The 15,086-nt window shown below is 41.7% G+C and overlaps 1 protein-coding gene across 3 annotated transcripts in view; it reads left to right on the forward strand.

The window, feature by feature from the left end:
* LOC310681937 (cytosolic phospholipase A2 epsilon-like) overlaps nucleotides 1-11,682 on the forward strand; it is a 68,665-nt gene extending 56,983 nt beyond the window's left edge. For 2 of the 3 annotated variants that reach the window (XM_083450095.1, XM_083450096.1), the window contains 5 exons: nucleotides 1,056-1,166; nucleotides 5,939-6,130; nucleotides 7,295-7,461; nucleotides 10,700-10,886; nucleotides 11,379-11,680. In XM_083450095.1, the coding sequence (XP_083306221.1) occupies nucleotides 1,056-1,166; nucleotides 5,939-6,130; nucleotides 7,295-7,461; nucleotides 10,700-10,886; nucleotides 11,379-11,587 (866 nt within the window). In that variant the 3' untranslated portion in view covers nucleotides 11,588-11,680. Of the gene's footprint in view, nucleotides 1-1,055; nucleotides 1,167-5,938; nucleotides 6,131-7,294; nucleotides 7,462-10,699; nucleotides 10,887-11,378 lie in introns of all 3 variants that reach the window. The other variant, XM_083450094.1, reaches the window with a different exon arrangement.
* The last annotated feature ends 3,404 nt before the right edge of the window (nucleotides 11,683-15,086 follow it).

Raw genomic sequence — 15,086 nt, forward strand, 5'->3', positions numbered from 1 at the left:
GCCAATCAGTATTCAAAACAGTACATTCTGGATAAAATCAGAGTGGTGTAGCAAAAACCAGCCTGATTTCACATTAAACTATCCATGCACAGATAAATAATATAAAACAAACAGATGGGCATTAACCATACATGCATCTTGGAAGTAATATTGCTAGGAGTCTGATCTCATATGCATGCATTTAGTGTGTCTCCCTCAATTTACACTTGTTCCTAAAGCCTTTTATTCTGTTTCCATCTGCTCAACTATCTGCTGCGTTAAAATATTTTTAAATGTTTAGCCTGTTTACTAAAGCAACTCTTCCAAATTTGGTATCATCTATTAATTTGGCACATTGTCACGGTGTCATCTAAGTAATTAGTGAACTGAAGCCTATATAGCAACTATCCCTCCACAACACTAATTCATTCCTTAAGACAACTCCATTATTGTTTTGCCTCGAATATTCACAGGACTAGTAGAGTCAAAGTTTACTGTCAGTGGCTAGAGGAGAACTAACTTTCCTTCCTGGATTGTATTCAGTAACAGTAATGACAGAGTCAAAGGAAGGTTGCAGGTTGTTGGAAACTCAACTGAAGAATTATCTTCTTTGAGTTAGAGTGCCCAATTCAAACCCTGATAATGTTGTGAAGGGCATTGTAAAATGTCATCTTTCTTTGAAACACTTTTAAAACACTGAACCTCAGTTAGTCCTCACACACCTTTCCGAGGGAACCAAGAAAGATGCAAAATGATTTTTTATTGCAAATATCTGGTGTGAGGGCTTTCAAACATTGTGCTTTAGGTTATTTTCGCTTTGCTTTTAGCTTTCCTGTCATGCCTTGTCCCTCAAAAGCTGTGGCTCACCTGGAGCTTAACATAGGTGTGGCTAATCCCTGGCCGGAAGACCCAATGAGACCAACCCCAAGCAATTTTTGGTGCCCCCCCCGCAAGACCCCATTACTTTTGGTGGTGACAGCGGAGGGAAAAAAGAAAGTAGTCACAACAAAGTGGGATGCAGATTGTCCTTTATGATGTTTGCACTTCTTACTTGATCTCTCCCTCCTTTTCTCTAGGTGTGTGGAGTAATGTATTTTCTTATAACCTACTGGATTCCTGGCGTGCAATTGATTCTTCGGAAGAAGGTCTGTGGTACCTGCTTACCAGGGACAAAGTACAAGATATTGGTTAGTCATCCAAGTTTTGTTTTACATTTGGTTATAAAATTTAAAATTCTTCTTCATCCTGTCCCTCCCCATAGTATGCTAATTATGTACCTAATATATTTTTAGGCCATCCTTCCAGGTAAGAAATCCCAGGGCTGCACATTTTTAAAGTGCCTGGGTCCCAAATGGTAGAAAGCTGATTTCAACACTAGCAACTTGAGTTGGCACATTATTGTTATTTGATTATTACCTGCCATTCGCCAGAACATCCTCAGGTGATATAATATGCAGCATAAAAAGATTACAACCACCACCAGAGTGAGTTCTAAAAATATACATATCACCAGTGCTTTTTTCTGGGGGGATGCAGGGGTATGCATACCCCTAAACATTTTGTGAATCTAACGGGAAAAGAAACTATTTTTTTTTAAAAAAAATAGTTTCTTCTCCAGCACAGTGAATCATCAGTTCTGTTGCTACCCCCAATGGCGGCCTCATTTCTTGTCACGGTGTTTCCTGAGTCTCAGATGGAAGCGAGCATTTAATGTGTGAAGCAGTGTGGAATGTGAATGTGTGGTGTTTTGCTGATGAAAGTTTGGCCTCATTGAATAATAATAATAATAATAATAATAATAATAATAATAATAATAAAATTTATTTATATCCCGCCCTCCCCAGCCGAAGCCGGACTCAGGGCGGCTAACACCACTAAAATAGTACAACATTATAAAACATTATAAAAAATTAATTAAGATCAAATTGAAAATTGATGGCAACCATAACTAAAGTTTTGTAAAGATTGCCAAAGGAGGGAGTCAGGCTGCACCCTGACCAAAGGTCTGGTGGAACAGCTCTGTCTTGCAGGCCCTGCGGAAAGATGTCAAGTCTTGCAGGGCCCTAGTCTCTTGTGACAGAGCGTTCCACCAGGTTGGAGCCGCAGCTGAAAAAGCCTTGGCTCTAGTTGAGGCCAGCCTAACCTCTCTGAGGCCTGGGACCTTCAAGATGTTTTTATTTGAAGACCGTAAGTTCCTCTGTGGGGCATACCAGGAGAGGCGGTCCCGTAGGTACGAGGGTCCTAGGCCGTATAGGGCTTTGAAGGTTAAAACCAGCACCTTAAACCTGATCCTGTACTCCACCGGGAGCCAGTGCAGCTGGTATAGCACCGGATGAATGTGATCTCGCAGCGAAGACCCCGTAAGGAGTCTCGCTGCGGCATTCTGCACCCGCTGGAGTTTTTGGGTCAGTCTCAAGGGCAGCCCCACGTAGAGCGAGTTACAATAATCCAGTCTGGAGGTGACCGTCGCGTGGATCACAGTGGCTAGGTCAGGGCGAGAGAGGTAAGGAGCCAACTGCTTAGCTTGGCGGAGATGAAAAAATGCCGCCTTTGTTGTAGCTGCAATCTGCGCCTCCATGGAGAGGGAGGTATCGAAGATTACACCCAAACTCTTAACGGATGGTGCTGGCACTAATTGCATCCCCGCTAGAGATGGGAGTTGCCCCCTCAATCCCATATCGTCCCGTCCCAGCCAGAGGACCTCTGTCTTCGAAGGATTTAACTTAAACCGACTCCCATGTAACCATCCAGCCACAGCTTCCAAGCATCTGATCAGTGTGTCTGGGGCCGAGTCAGAATGGCCATCCATCAGCAGATAGAGTTGGGTGTCATCAGCATACTGATGGCAGCCCAGCCCAAAACTCCGGACAAGCTGGGCGAGGGGGCGCATAAAGATGTTAAAAAGCATCGGGGAGAGTATTGCACCCTGGGGCACTCCACACACCAAGGAGTGGCAGGATGACAATTCCCCCCCAAGCGCCACCCTCTGTCCCCGACCGGAGAGAAACGAGCGCAGCCATTGAAGGACTGTGCCCTGGATCCCCACGTCGGCAAGGCGGTGGTCCAGGAGTTCGTGATCGACCATGTCGAAGGCTGCTGACAGGTCTAGAAGAATCAGCAGCCCCGACCCGCCTCGATCCAGCTGCCTGCGGAGATCATCTGTTAGGGCGACCAGAGCCGTCTCGGTCCCATGACCAGCGCGGAAGCCGGACTGGAATGGATCCAGTTTGGCAGTATTTCAATATGAGTAGGAAGATGTTGGTGCACACAACATCATGCCAATGTGGAACTTACTGTGAACTGTCAGCTGTGTATTATGATGTAATGCATTTTCTTTGTAGTTTTGTCCATTTACTGTATTTATTTTTCCTGTTTCGAACTATTTTTTTTAAAGAAAAAATGCACTGCATATCACAAGTGTCACAGACCAGGGTTAAGAGGTGTGTCTTCAACATGCAACAAAAGCTGTACAATGAAGGTGCCAGGCACACCTCTGTGAGAAAGGAATCCCACAATTTAGGGGCTGCCACAGGGAATGTCCCTTTCCCAGGTCATCTCCCATGAATCTCAGAGGGAGGTGGAGCTCCGCAGATCTCAATGCTTGAGAGGTTCTTTAGGGAAGGTACAGATACTTGGGGTCTAAATTGTTTTGGGTTCTAAACAGTAGTGTAAGCACCTTGAATTGGCCTCAGAAACAAACTCGCAACCAGTGCAGCTATTTTTAAAGCACGGGTTATATGAATTCTATATGTGAATTCTAAAGCGATCACCAGCCGATAATCTGCTGAATTTTTAAAATAAAATACTGTTTTTATTTATTTTCATGGTACAGAAGATAAATTTTGAGAAAACAATTGTTACAACAGTAAACAGGTAACTTGTCCTGTTAAAATGACAGACTTTTATCATGCCTTGTGCTAAAATTTCATTTGTTTACTCTAAGAGATTGTGTCCCCTTTTCCATATTTTGAGCCAGTTGAAGTTTTCCTAGGCATCTTAAATTATTAGAATATATATAATTTGCCAGCATGAGAAATAGATTAAGAAACAAAAGATGACAGGGATTTAAAAGAGGACGGGGCATTATATATAGATTATATGGAAAAATATTGTAACAAAAAATAATGATAACAGACTGACAAAAAATAACTCAGCAGTAGCGGTCATAACGTGGGATTATATAAGGTAATGAAAAGAATTTAGTAGAGTAAGGAAACACAATTGAAAAGGTAGCAGTTAGGAAACCAAGGAAAGAGTGTAAGGGGAATTAAAGATAACATTTACAAGAGTCAAATAAACTGGAGGAATAAGTATTATTACTACTAATATTCTTTTATATATGTCTTTTATTTATGTTATTTTTCCTTCTTATTAGCCTGCATATGACTATAACACAGTATGTGTTGATACGATGAAACAGAAAAGCTGTGTGTGTGTGTGTGTGTGCGTGTGTGTGTGTGTGTGTGTGTAGTTTCCTAGCCACCTTCAATAGCACTCCCTAGCACAGCACATTGCAATAATCTAATCATGTCCAAGTCATCTCTGTCCAAAAAGGAGCCATAGTGAGTGAACCACCCAGAACTAGAAAACAATGTATAGTGCATTGGCACCCAGTGCATCTCTTTTGGAATCAGTGTCACATGGTCCCAATAGGTTAAGCCACTAAGCAACCTGGCCACTACAGTCTGCACAACCAGGATTTCTGGATCATCTTTAAGGACAGCCTCACACACAGCATGTTACAGTAATCCAGCCATTAGATTAATAGCACATTGGCCAGTGTGGTGTAGTGGTTAAGAGTGGTAGACTCGTAATCTGGTGAACCGGGTTTGTGTCCCCACTCCTCCACATGCATCTGATGGGTGACCTTGGGCTAGTCACACTTCTCTGAAGTCTCTCAGCCCCACTCACCTCACAGAGTGTTTGTTATGGGGGAGGAAGGGAAAGGAGAATGTTAGCCACTTTGAGACTCCTTCAGGTAGTGATAAAGCGGGATATCAAATCCAAACTCCTCCTCCTCCTCCTCCTCCTCCTCCTCCTCCCCTTCTTCTTCTTCTTCTTCTTCTTCTACTACTACTACTACTTCACCTGGCTTTATAGGAATGGCTGTAGCTGGTGAACCAGCTGGAACTGGCAAAAGGCTTGATGTGCCACTAAGGTCACTTTGGTCTTCTAGTGACAATGTGGACTCTACCACCTCTGGACCTATGTTCCTTCTTTCCAAGGGAGTACAACCCCATCTAGAACACGCTAACTATCTAGTCCTCAGCTACAAGAACCAACCCAACCCACAGGACTTAACATCTTGTCAGGATTAAGCTTTGGTTTATTTGCCCTCATCTAGCACCAATATACTGACAAAATTCCTGTCTAAGCTAGCAGCAGCAAATATAGCAATAGATTTTGCAACTTCCATTGCTGTATTTTCAAAGGAAAGCCAATAACAGTTTTATGCCAATAACAAATTAACCCATGGCAGCAGGTGTGTGGTTGCGCACATATTGAACACACGTAAATGGGGATTTGCCTGTAGTGCAGAGCTGATCTCTTCCACTTTTCCCTGAGCTTGCATTTAGATTTATTTGCTGGTCTGGTTGGCTTGGAAGGGTGGCATCATCTTGTTCTTCAGCTCAGGCAGCAAAATATCTTGGAATAGTCCTGATGATAAGGTATGTAAGGAACAGCCTGCACCCATCATAAGGAATGAACTCTGTACCTCACCTACCTACTTTTATTAGGGTTTAGCTGAATGTGCAGAGACTACCTCTGTACGCATTCATTTTATATGAACAGATACCTGAATATGGCTTCCTCAATATGGTATATATTTCATAAATATACAGCCGTCACATAATCGGGGGAAACGCTGATTATTTCACTATACATCAGTTCATATCATTGCATGTGTTCCTTATGACTGCTTCAGTAAATAAAATTTACCATTTATTCTGACTTGCAGAAGAAAGACCACCTCAGCCACCAAAAGCAGATGAATTGAATACTCAGTTGGTTATCCCTGCCAATAAATTCATGAAGACCCTTCGTGAAGTCTTAACACAAAGGATAACAACCTCAAAGTTCTACAATTTCATAAAGGAATTCCAATTAAATGATGGATATATAGATAATAAAAACTTTGCCATATGGAAAGGTATGTGGTCAGGGCTTGACTAACCAAGTTGACTGATCTCCAAGTTTTAAATTTTAACTGGGTTGATGATAATTGAGATGAATTTTTTTAAAAATATATATTTATGCTTTCCAGGTTTATACATTTCACTAATTTGACAATCATTTTAACATTTCAAAACTTGACTTCCTTCTCCCTCTTTCTGCGGTTCTTTAAATTTATTTTTAATATCTTCTGCATATCCAAATTAACTTAGTTTGCTCATTTATTCATCTACTTTAAATATATACTCTTATCAAACTGCAGGTTATTACAATAATCCTGCCAATGTTCTTATCTTTTTACAATTTATCTGTAAATATTCAACAAACCATTTCCATTCTTTTATTAAAAAAAAGTTTGTTATCTTAATTTCTTATTCGTCCGGGAAGTTTCACTATTACTGAATTTTTCATAAGTTTTTGTATCCATTCTTCCTTTGCTGGGACTTCTGCTTCTTTCCATTTTGGGGCAAGTAACATTCTTGCCGCTGTAGTAGCGTACATGAAGAAGTTTCTGTACTGTTTCGGTAGTTCTGTCCCAATAATTCCAAAAGAAAAGCTTATGGTATTTTTTTACAAACATTATTTTAAACATCCTTTTCAATTCAGTATATATCATTTCCCAGTAAGCTTACTATAAGACCACCACATGTGATAAAAAGAACCTTCTTTCTCTTTACATTTCCAACACTTATTTGATTTAGATTTATACATTTTTGCCAATTTACTCAGTTTTAGATACCATCAGTATATCATTTTCATATAATTTTCTCTTAGATCATAACATACTCTCAATTTTATATCTATATTCCACAACCCTTCCCATGCTTCCATATCTATATGATGACCAATATCTATTGCCCATTGTATCATTCAGGACTTCACTTGCTCATCCTTTGTCTCCCATTCCAATAATATCCCAATATTCCAATAATATTTTATACATTTTAGACAGCACTTTTACATTACATTCCAGTAGGTCTCTTTCCAGTTGTGATATTGTTGGGGAAGGAGTAAAGGATCTTGAGCTTTGGGATGCAAAGCTCTTTTTAGAACTGCAGACAAATACAGAAAACTGTGAAAGTGTATATTAATCAAAGTAGCAGCAGACTATTAATTGCTAACCATGGTATTTGCCTTTCAGATACTGATCTAGACACTCTTCCCAACCAGCTGACAGCTACATCAGAATACCTGTCTATCACAGATACTGCAGCATATATAGATATCAGCTACCCACCACTCCTGAGGCCTGAGAGGAAAGTGGATGTCATTATACATTTAAATTATTCTTCAGGATCACAAGCAGCTGTGAGACATTTTAGTTTTTGAATCATTGCTTTCTAGTTTTATATTGATTATGAGCCCTAGAGAAAATGATAAGCATCAGTTGATGTGTTCTTATGTTATAAACACCACTTGGAGGCTGCTTGAAAATAGCTTCTGCTCTGCATGGCAATGACTCCCTGTCACAGTGTAATGTAGCTTTGTCTCACGGGTTGCCCCCATTTTGTGAAGCCGTTTCACACCATTACCAGTAGAAACATGATGAGCTCATACACATACTAAGCTGTTCTATATGGGCTGATCAGAACATGCTGCAGCAGCTGCTACACACAACTTTTACTCAACTGCCTCCAGTTGGAAGCAATAGCTTCTGAAGTCCATAGTTGGTTGGCTTTAAAAAAGAAGCAACTTCAGTTAAGTGTGACCTTATTTTCAAACTCCCCAGTTTCCTTACTCAGCTGTCACTCTAACCATCTCACCCTTGGTCTTCACAATAGTTGGTTTCACTGATAAATTCCCTAAATTGATATTAGGGCAATTGTAAGTATATTTAAAATGACCAAATTTAAATCTGAAGTTGATAAAACAAATTAAAACTTCAGCATTTTGCAGGTCATTTTACTACACGATAACATTTAACTGGCTGCTTGACAAAGCCAGCCTTGCTGGACCTATAATAGAATCATAGAATTGTAGAGTTGGAAGGGACCCCAAGAGTCTTTTAGTCCAATCCCCTACAATGCAGGAATCTCAGCTAAAGCATCTATGGCAGATGGCCACCCAACTTCTCCTTAAAAACCTCCAAGATTCAAGTACCAGTCTGATTGACTAGATGGATTCTCTATCCTTTCTCTCCCTCTCTCTGTAATATCTTATTCTTCATGATAGGCAGCAAAATGAGATAGTCCTTGGAGCACACTACTCATTAGTTATTAGGATCTACTATTACAGGGGTATGGCTCCTCTGTTTCCTGCTTTTCACCTTGGTCTTTGCTACTTTCCCACTACCATTGAGTCTTTGTCTTAGTCCTGCTTCCCTTCCTACTCCTGGCTTGCTTTTTGTCACTGTGGCCTTCTGAATTGTGGACATAAGTTAAGTTTTTGTGATTTTGCTTTGCTGCCTGGATTTAGACCTTTTCATGATTCTAGGGATTCATTGGACTAGTCAGTCTATGACGATGATCATACAGTGGGACATTAGTGAAACATGTGGGTTGTAACTAGGGTTGGTTTCAGCAGGCTATGAGTTATTTTTTTGCGGGTTGAGAATTCAGTTCTAGATTCAGATCCCACCCCAAGGAAAATCTGGGAGTCAAATTTGGATATCGGAGAAAATGTCCTCCCCTTGTCCCTGGACACACACACCTGATATATAGCCAGATAATTTTATTCACATTAACAAAAGGCACCAGCAAGAAGAATATAGCAACAGACAAATCCACAAGTATGCCCCCAGGTTCAAAACTTCCCACTTCTGACTGAGGTCAAATGTGTCCCTGAAAGTCTATGTCTATTGACCTCACTTACAGTTATCCCAATGATGCAGTTAGTGAATTGGAGTCGCTATCTCACACTGCCAACACAAAAACAAACAAACCAACAAACCCTGAGAACATTGCAATATACAGTGATCCAGCAGGTGGCTCAAGCAGTCATAGTGTTGTGGATTTCAGATCTTGTAGTTTCCAATGGAATCCAGACACTGGGACAATGCTCTAGAATTTTATTGAAAATTCAGACCTGGGAAAGCTGGCCTCCGTAATAAGACAGCATTTATTTTGCACCACCTTTGATGTAAATGTTCCAGGTAGCCAATCAGAAACTGCTTACCAAATTGTTCCATCTTCATAATGCTTTTGGAATTTCCATTACATGAGGACTACCCAGTTCAGACCACTTGGCATATTGTAAGAAAGAACTGAAGTGGGAAATGTGATTGGCGATAAAGCCAAATACAGTTATTCCCCAGCAGGGTTTCAGAATCCCAGACACTCTAGATCAGGGGTGGGAACCTGTGCTCCTCCAGATGTTTCTGAATTACAACTCTCATTACCCCAACCATTGGACATGCTGGCTGCGGCTGATGGGAGTTGTAGTTCAGCAACATCTGGAGGGCCACAGTGCCTCCCCCCCCGCTGTAATTGATGGCACAGGTTTATATTGGAATGGAGGGTTTCTCTTCTGTTCTGTTTTAACCTCCAGTGCTAGTTCTTCTTGCCTTCAGCCTAGTAAAGGTAAAGGTACCCCTGCCCGTACAGGCCAGTCTTGACAGACTCTAGGGTTGTGCTATGGACCTTAGGTTGGTCGCCCAGTTGTCTGGGGGCCTGGTAGGAGTTTTTCCTGTTGGCATTAGGCCTATGGGTTTTTTCGCCTACCTCGTAGCAACCGTCACAACTTTTGTGGTATTGGTGGGTAGGTTAGGCATTGGATTTGGGTGTTATGCTGTGTGGGAAGGCTAGGTGTGGCCATCGCCTACGCCTTCGATTTGGGTATTCCGTTAAAGGAATCCGGCGGTCGTGTATTCTGTCCGATGCCTGCTTGGCTGGAGGCCATGGCACGACCCCCGGTGACATCAGGGGTGAGCCTATAGTTGGATAGGCATCAACTGGCTCCATCTACTCTACTGATGATTCAACCCCTCTGCTGTGGTCATCCAATGCCTAAGCCAATACCTTTTCATTGCAGTAACCAATAAAGTTGTGGCCTTTTCCTTGCCCATAAACCTTATGCCATGCGTCCTTGTGTGTTTATTTCCACCTCACGGGGGTTGGGGTCCTCGAACCACAACGGACCTCCGGAACAAATTAAGTACTTAACCTGAGGTACCACTGTACAAGTTAATGCTAAGATAGTGAGTTGGGAACCGGTAAATAAGTCCATAATTCAAGTTTGATCTTTCACTGTGGACTCGCTTAGACAACCATTAAAAAGCAGGAATCTCTCATCTCCAGATCCTCATTTGCTTACTCTTGAAAGATTTATTTATGTAATGTGTGTAAAGCAGTTTGATCACTCTAAGGAGATCAAAATGAATCCAAAGGACACACTCTGCTCCGCTGGAGGAGCAACACCCATTCACGGATTCCCAGGTTTGTCTCCACCTGCCTACACACACAGGTGCACATGAAGTCTGCACATCATGGCAGGAAGTGAGGTGTATGGGAAGGTCTCAAACCTAAGCATCTTTGTACCTAAAAACCCAAAATAAATTATTTTAGTAAGGGAGAAGTCTCATTTCAGTTTTTGTCTTATGTCAATCCAGCCTTTACAAGAAGCCTCCAGATACTTTGCAAAGCAAGGAATTCCTTTCCCCAAAGTAGATCTGAGTCATATTAAGGATAAGGATCTGAAGGAGTGCTATGTCTTTGAAGATCATGAGAATTCGAAAGCACCCATTGTGGTTTTCTTTCCTCTGATAAATGACACATTCAGAAAATATAAAGCACCAGGTAAGTTTGTTTGTTTGTTTACTAGCAGGGAGTGCCCAGAGCTGCCTGGGAATTTTTAGAAGTAAAAATATTTTGTGGGGGTTTTTTTTTTAATGGACAGTGTAATGTCTGAGTTTTGACACATCACATCAAAAATCGGGTGAAGTCATACCAAAGTCATTGCCTTCACCTTGGGAACCCTGGTGCTGGGTTTAGCAGTGATATGTTGACAGGCATTTCTCATTTACACCACCTTTTTGCCCAAACAAGGACCCCAATCCCCAATATGCTGTTTTGCTGGCACAGCTAATGCCACCATATTAACATTGGGTACCTTTTCATGCAAATACCTTCCCATTTTGGATGGGTACTTTTCCCGTGAGTCACACACTGCAGAGATAGCATATTCATTGGATCACATTTCAAAAGTGCCACTGATCAGCTTTTGCAAATAAGAAGACAGCACATGCAGAGAGTAGTGTCAGTAATGTGATAATGACCTTTGTTTTGCAGGTGTGGAACGCAGCCCCTTTGAACTGAAGCAGGGGGACGTTAATGTGACTGGTCCTTGTTCTCCATATGGACTCCAAAGCTTTACATATACAGAGGAGGATTTTGATAAACTGGTGGGATTGACCAGCTACAATATTCAGAATAATGAGGCTTCGATCCTCCACGCTTTGCGAAGAGCAGTAGAGAGAAAAGGACACCAAACAAAATAGGCATTATAGGGAAACCTATCCAGAAATGATATATGCATAGCTTTTGCATTAAGTTATATATATATATATGAGATAATGTGCTATGTTTTGTACAAATTAGTTTATCTTCACTGGCTACCTCAGCTTAAAATAATATAGTCTTACTGCACTTTGAAAATGTATGTAGCCCAGTAGTTCGCAAACCATTTTGTGAACCATTTTAGAAGGCTCTGGAAACCTTCTAAAATAATTTGACTTAACTGCTATTCAGGACTTCCCTGTGCCCCCTGTTATGTACAGTGGTACCTCGGGTTACAAACGCTTCAGGTTACAAACACTTCGGGTTACAAACTTCGCTAACCCAGAAGTAGTACCTCGGGTTGATAACTTTACCTCAGGATGAGAACAGAAATCACGCGCTAGCAATGCGACCGCAGCGGGAAGCCCCATTAGCGAAAGTGCGCCTCAGGTTAAGAATGGTTTTGCATTAAGAACAGACCTCCGGAACGAATTAAGTTCGTAACCAGAGGTACCACTGTAATTGCACTATAGACTCACAAGCACTGGTTTAAAATGTATGTATTTATTTAGAAGTAGTTATAGCCTGCTGAATATTTTTAACGGGTGGGAGTCGCCTAAGCATCCCTGTCAGTGGAAGCCCATCACAAGGACTTTCGCTTGCAGAAATGGGCTCCCCCACTCCTTCCTGTGCCCGTAACCTTAGCTGTGATTTTGGAGAAGGTGGTGGGAGAACATCCAGAACAGCGCACCTGGGTGGAGAGGAGAGGTGAGGGTATCATTCTGTCTAGAGAGGTGAAATACTTGTGCAGACAGAATGACTGGAAGAGCACGGCATTGAATTCCATCTAGACTCTCTCAGCAGTGCATTCCTCACCCCTCCCCATCCCATTTTTTCTTTCAAACCCAATATCATTAAGAAAAATGCAGACTAAAACCAATATTACAGCAATATAAAAGCAAATTGAACAGGACTTAGGGGATTCAAACACATAAAGCAGGGGGCAATCTTATAGGCCAGGGAAAGCAAATAATGAATTTGAAATTAAATGTGAATTTCTCAAATGCTAACTACAGTTAGAAGTTAAAAATAATGCTTTGCTGAAATAATAGTTTTTAATTGCATCTTAGTAATTTATGTGTCATAACTATAGATCTATGAGCATACAATGCATTTGGCTAAAGTTTTAAATTCTGAATAATCATTGGCTAAATATTTGTGTGCCTCTTTTGAAGCAAGTACACTTTTGTCTTTATGAAACAGATTGTAAATTATCAATATAAGGCAATAATTTATGTTTACTCTTTTTCCTCCAGTAGTTTTACATATGGAGGGATTCTTCAGGGAACTGGTAGCATATTATTTATTAACAATTAAACTTGCAGGCTGCTACTGACCTCAAAACGGTGTGTGAGTTTTTCTTTTTCTTTTACGCAAGGCTGCCATGATAAAAAAATCAGTTCAGCCACAATCTAGAAACTCTGAAGGGGTAAACAGGAAGAGTATGGTGCCAAAAGATTATGAGATAGAACTGTTCTTAACCTCGGATTTCAAGAGAGCAAGGCTTGCTGGATTTCCCTAGGGAAAGAATGTCATAATATGGCCTCAATTCCAAATGCAATTTACTAACTAGATATGCCCAATTGAAAGCAGTGCAAGATGTTTCTGAGCAAACGTGCTAATACATTCCCCACAGCCTGTTTCTGGGCGGTACTGAGCCAATACCTCAGCTACTCTCCTGAGTTCCAGATTTCCCTCAAAATATCTGGATGAACTGCTAAGCCAATTTGTAGTTTTCTGTTTGGTTGGATGCGGTAACTGCAAGGCTGAAGGTTGGGTTGGGATTGTGAGTGGTTGGCAGCGAGCGTAAGGGCTTGATTGGCGGTTAGGCATTGGTTATAAATCTGGTGGAGGAGGGGTTAGGATAGGCTGTGCCTGCCCCTCCATGGTTGCTGCAGAAAGGGAATTCCGTTAAAGGAATCCTGGGGCTTGCCATCTTTTCGTCCAATCCCTGGAATGGGACTAGGGCCGGCAAGCCTTCGGGGAGCAGGCGGGTGAGAGTTGAGGGTCTGTGACTCAGCTCCAATGCCTCCCCGACTTGCTTTCCCCCGCACTGTCTTTTGGTGGTGCCCGGAAGTCAGTTCTGCCCCCAGGCGGGGGGACAGATAGTCTTAACCAATGCCTAAACAACCACTCACGGTTTGTATTTGAATAAAGTTGTGGCCAAAATCATGCCAAAAATCTTAAACAAAAATTACGTGTCTGTTGTGAGTTATTTGGGGGGGTGGATTGGGGACCTCGACACGCAACTAGATATGCCCAATTGAAAACAGTGCAAGATGTTTCTGAGCAAACGTGCTAATACATTCCCCACAGCCTGTTTCTGGGCGGTACTGAGCCAATACCTCAGCTACTCTCCTGAGTTCCAGATTTCCCTCAAAATATCTGGATGAACTGCTAAGCCAATTTGTAGTTTTCTGCTGCTTCCTTGCTTCCTCGACTAGCAGGAAGGAGGGACTGCACAAGCTGCTTTCACCAACTGGCAGCTCATGCACAAACTAATATCACTCTGTTGATGTTTAGTTCTATATTATTTATTACATCTGTATACCACCCACACCAGCGAGCTCCTTGGGTGGTTTTACCATCATTGCTTCTTATGATTACACATATTTTCCCAGTTTGAAACTTTTAGAGAGAGAACATGACAGACTTGCTCTGTCAATACTTTTCTGTTTTCTTGGGAAATTGGAAAAAAAGTGCTCTCATATCAGGAAAGCAGGATGTGACCTTAAGTTTTCACCCGGTGGTGTTGAGGGGAAACATGGAGAATAGCCAGTGTGCTGTTAGAAACTTGCCAGGCTTGAAAGTAAGCAAAGTGGCGGTTAAAAGCTCACAACACAGGCTTAGCCCATAAATTCTCTGTTGGGTTTTCCCGCTCTTTTTCTATTCTGTAGAATGGCCTCTAGAGGTCAGTGCACCATCAAGTGACCTACTGCAGATAACTGAAATAAAATGTCTGTTACTGTTGAAATGTTTGAAATTTTGCAGACAAATAATTTCACAATTCAGTAGAACTTTTACTGTGATACTGAATAAATAATACTGAAGAAAAGCAGTTTCTTTCTGTGCTGGTAATGCTTGTAGACTGTGCTGCATTTATAGCAACATAACACCAAGGAGGGAAATTAGCAACTTAATGTGCTGTAGAGGGAAATGAGGGGCAGGTGGGCCTCATCAACCTGGGAAGATAGCCCATCTAGGAAAAGGAAAACTGATCCTAACTTCCCACTGCCCTGTGGCTATACTTATCTGTGAGACAGGCTTCAGGATTAAACCCTGAGGGATAATCTCTCTTTGCTGCCTTGCAGAACATCTTGTGGAGAAGAAAAGGCAATTGACTAAACCCTGCACAAATCCAGAGTGGAGTCCCTAAGGCGGCAAACTGTCCAGTCTTGGGCCCCAGGAGAGGTCATTCAGTGCTGCTAATGCAGCAAAAAC

This window comes from Podarcis tiliguerta, assembly GCF_965153285.1.
Source record: "Podarcis tiliguerta genome assembly, chromosome: 1".
In the NCBI taxonomy this organism is placed as follows: Eukaryota; Metazoa; Chordata; class Lepidosauria; order Squamata; family Lacertidae; genus Podarcis; species Podarcis tiliguerta.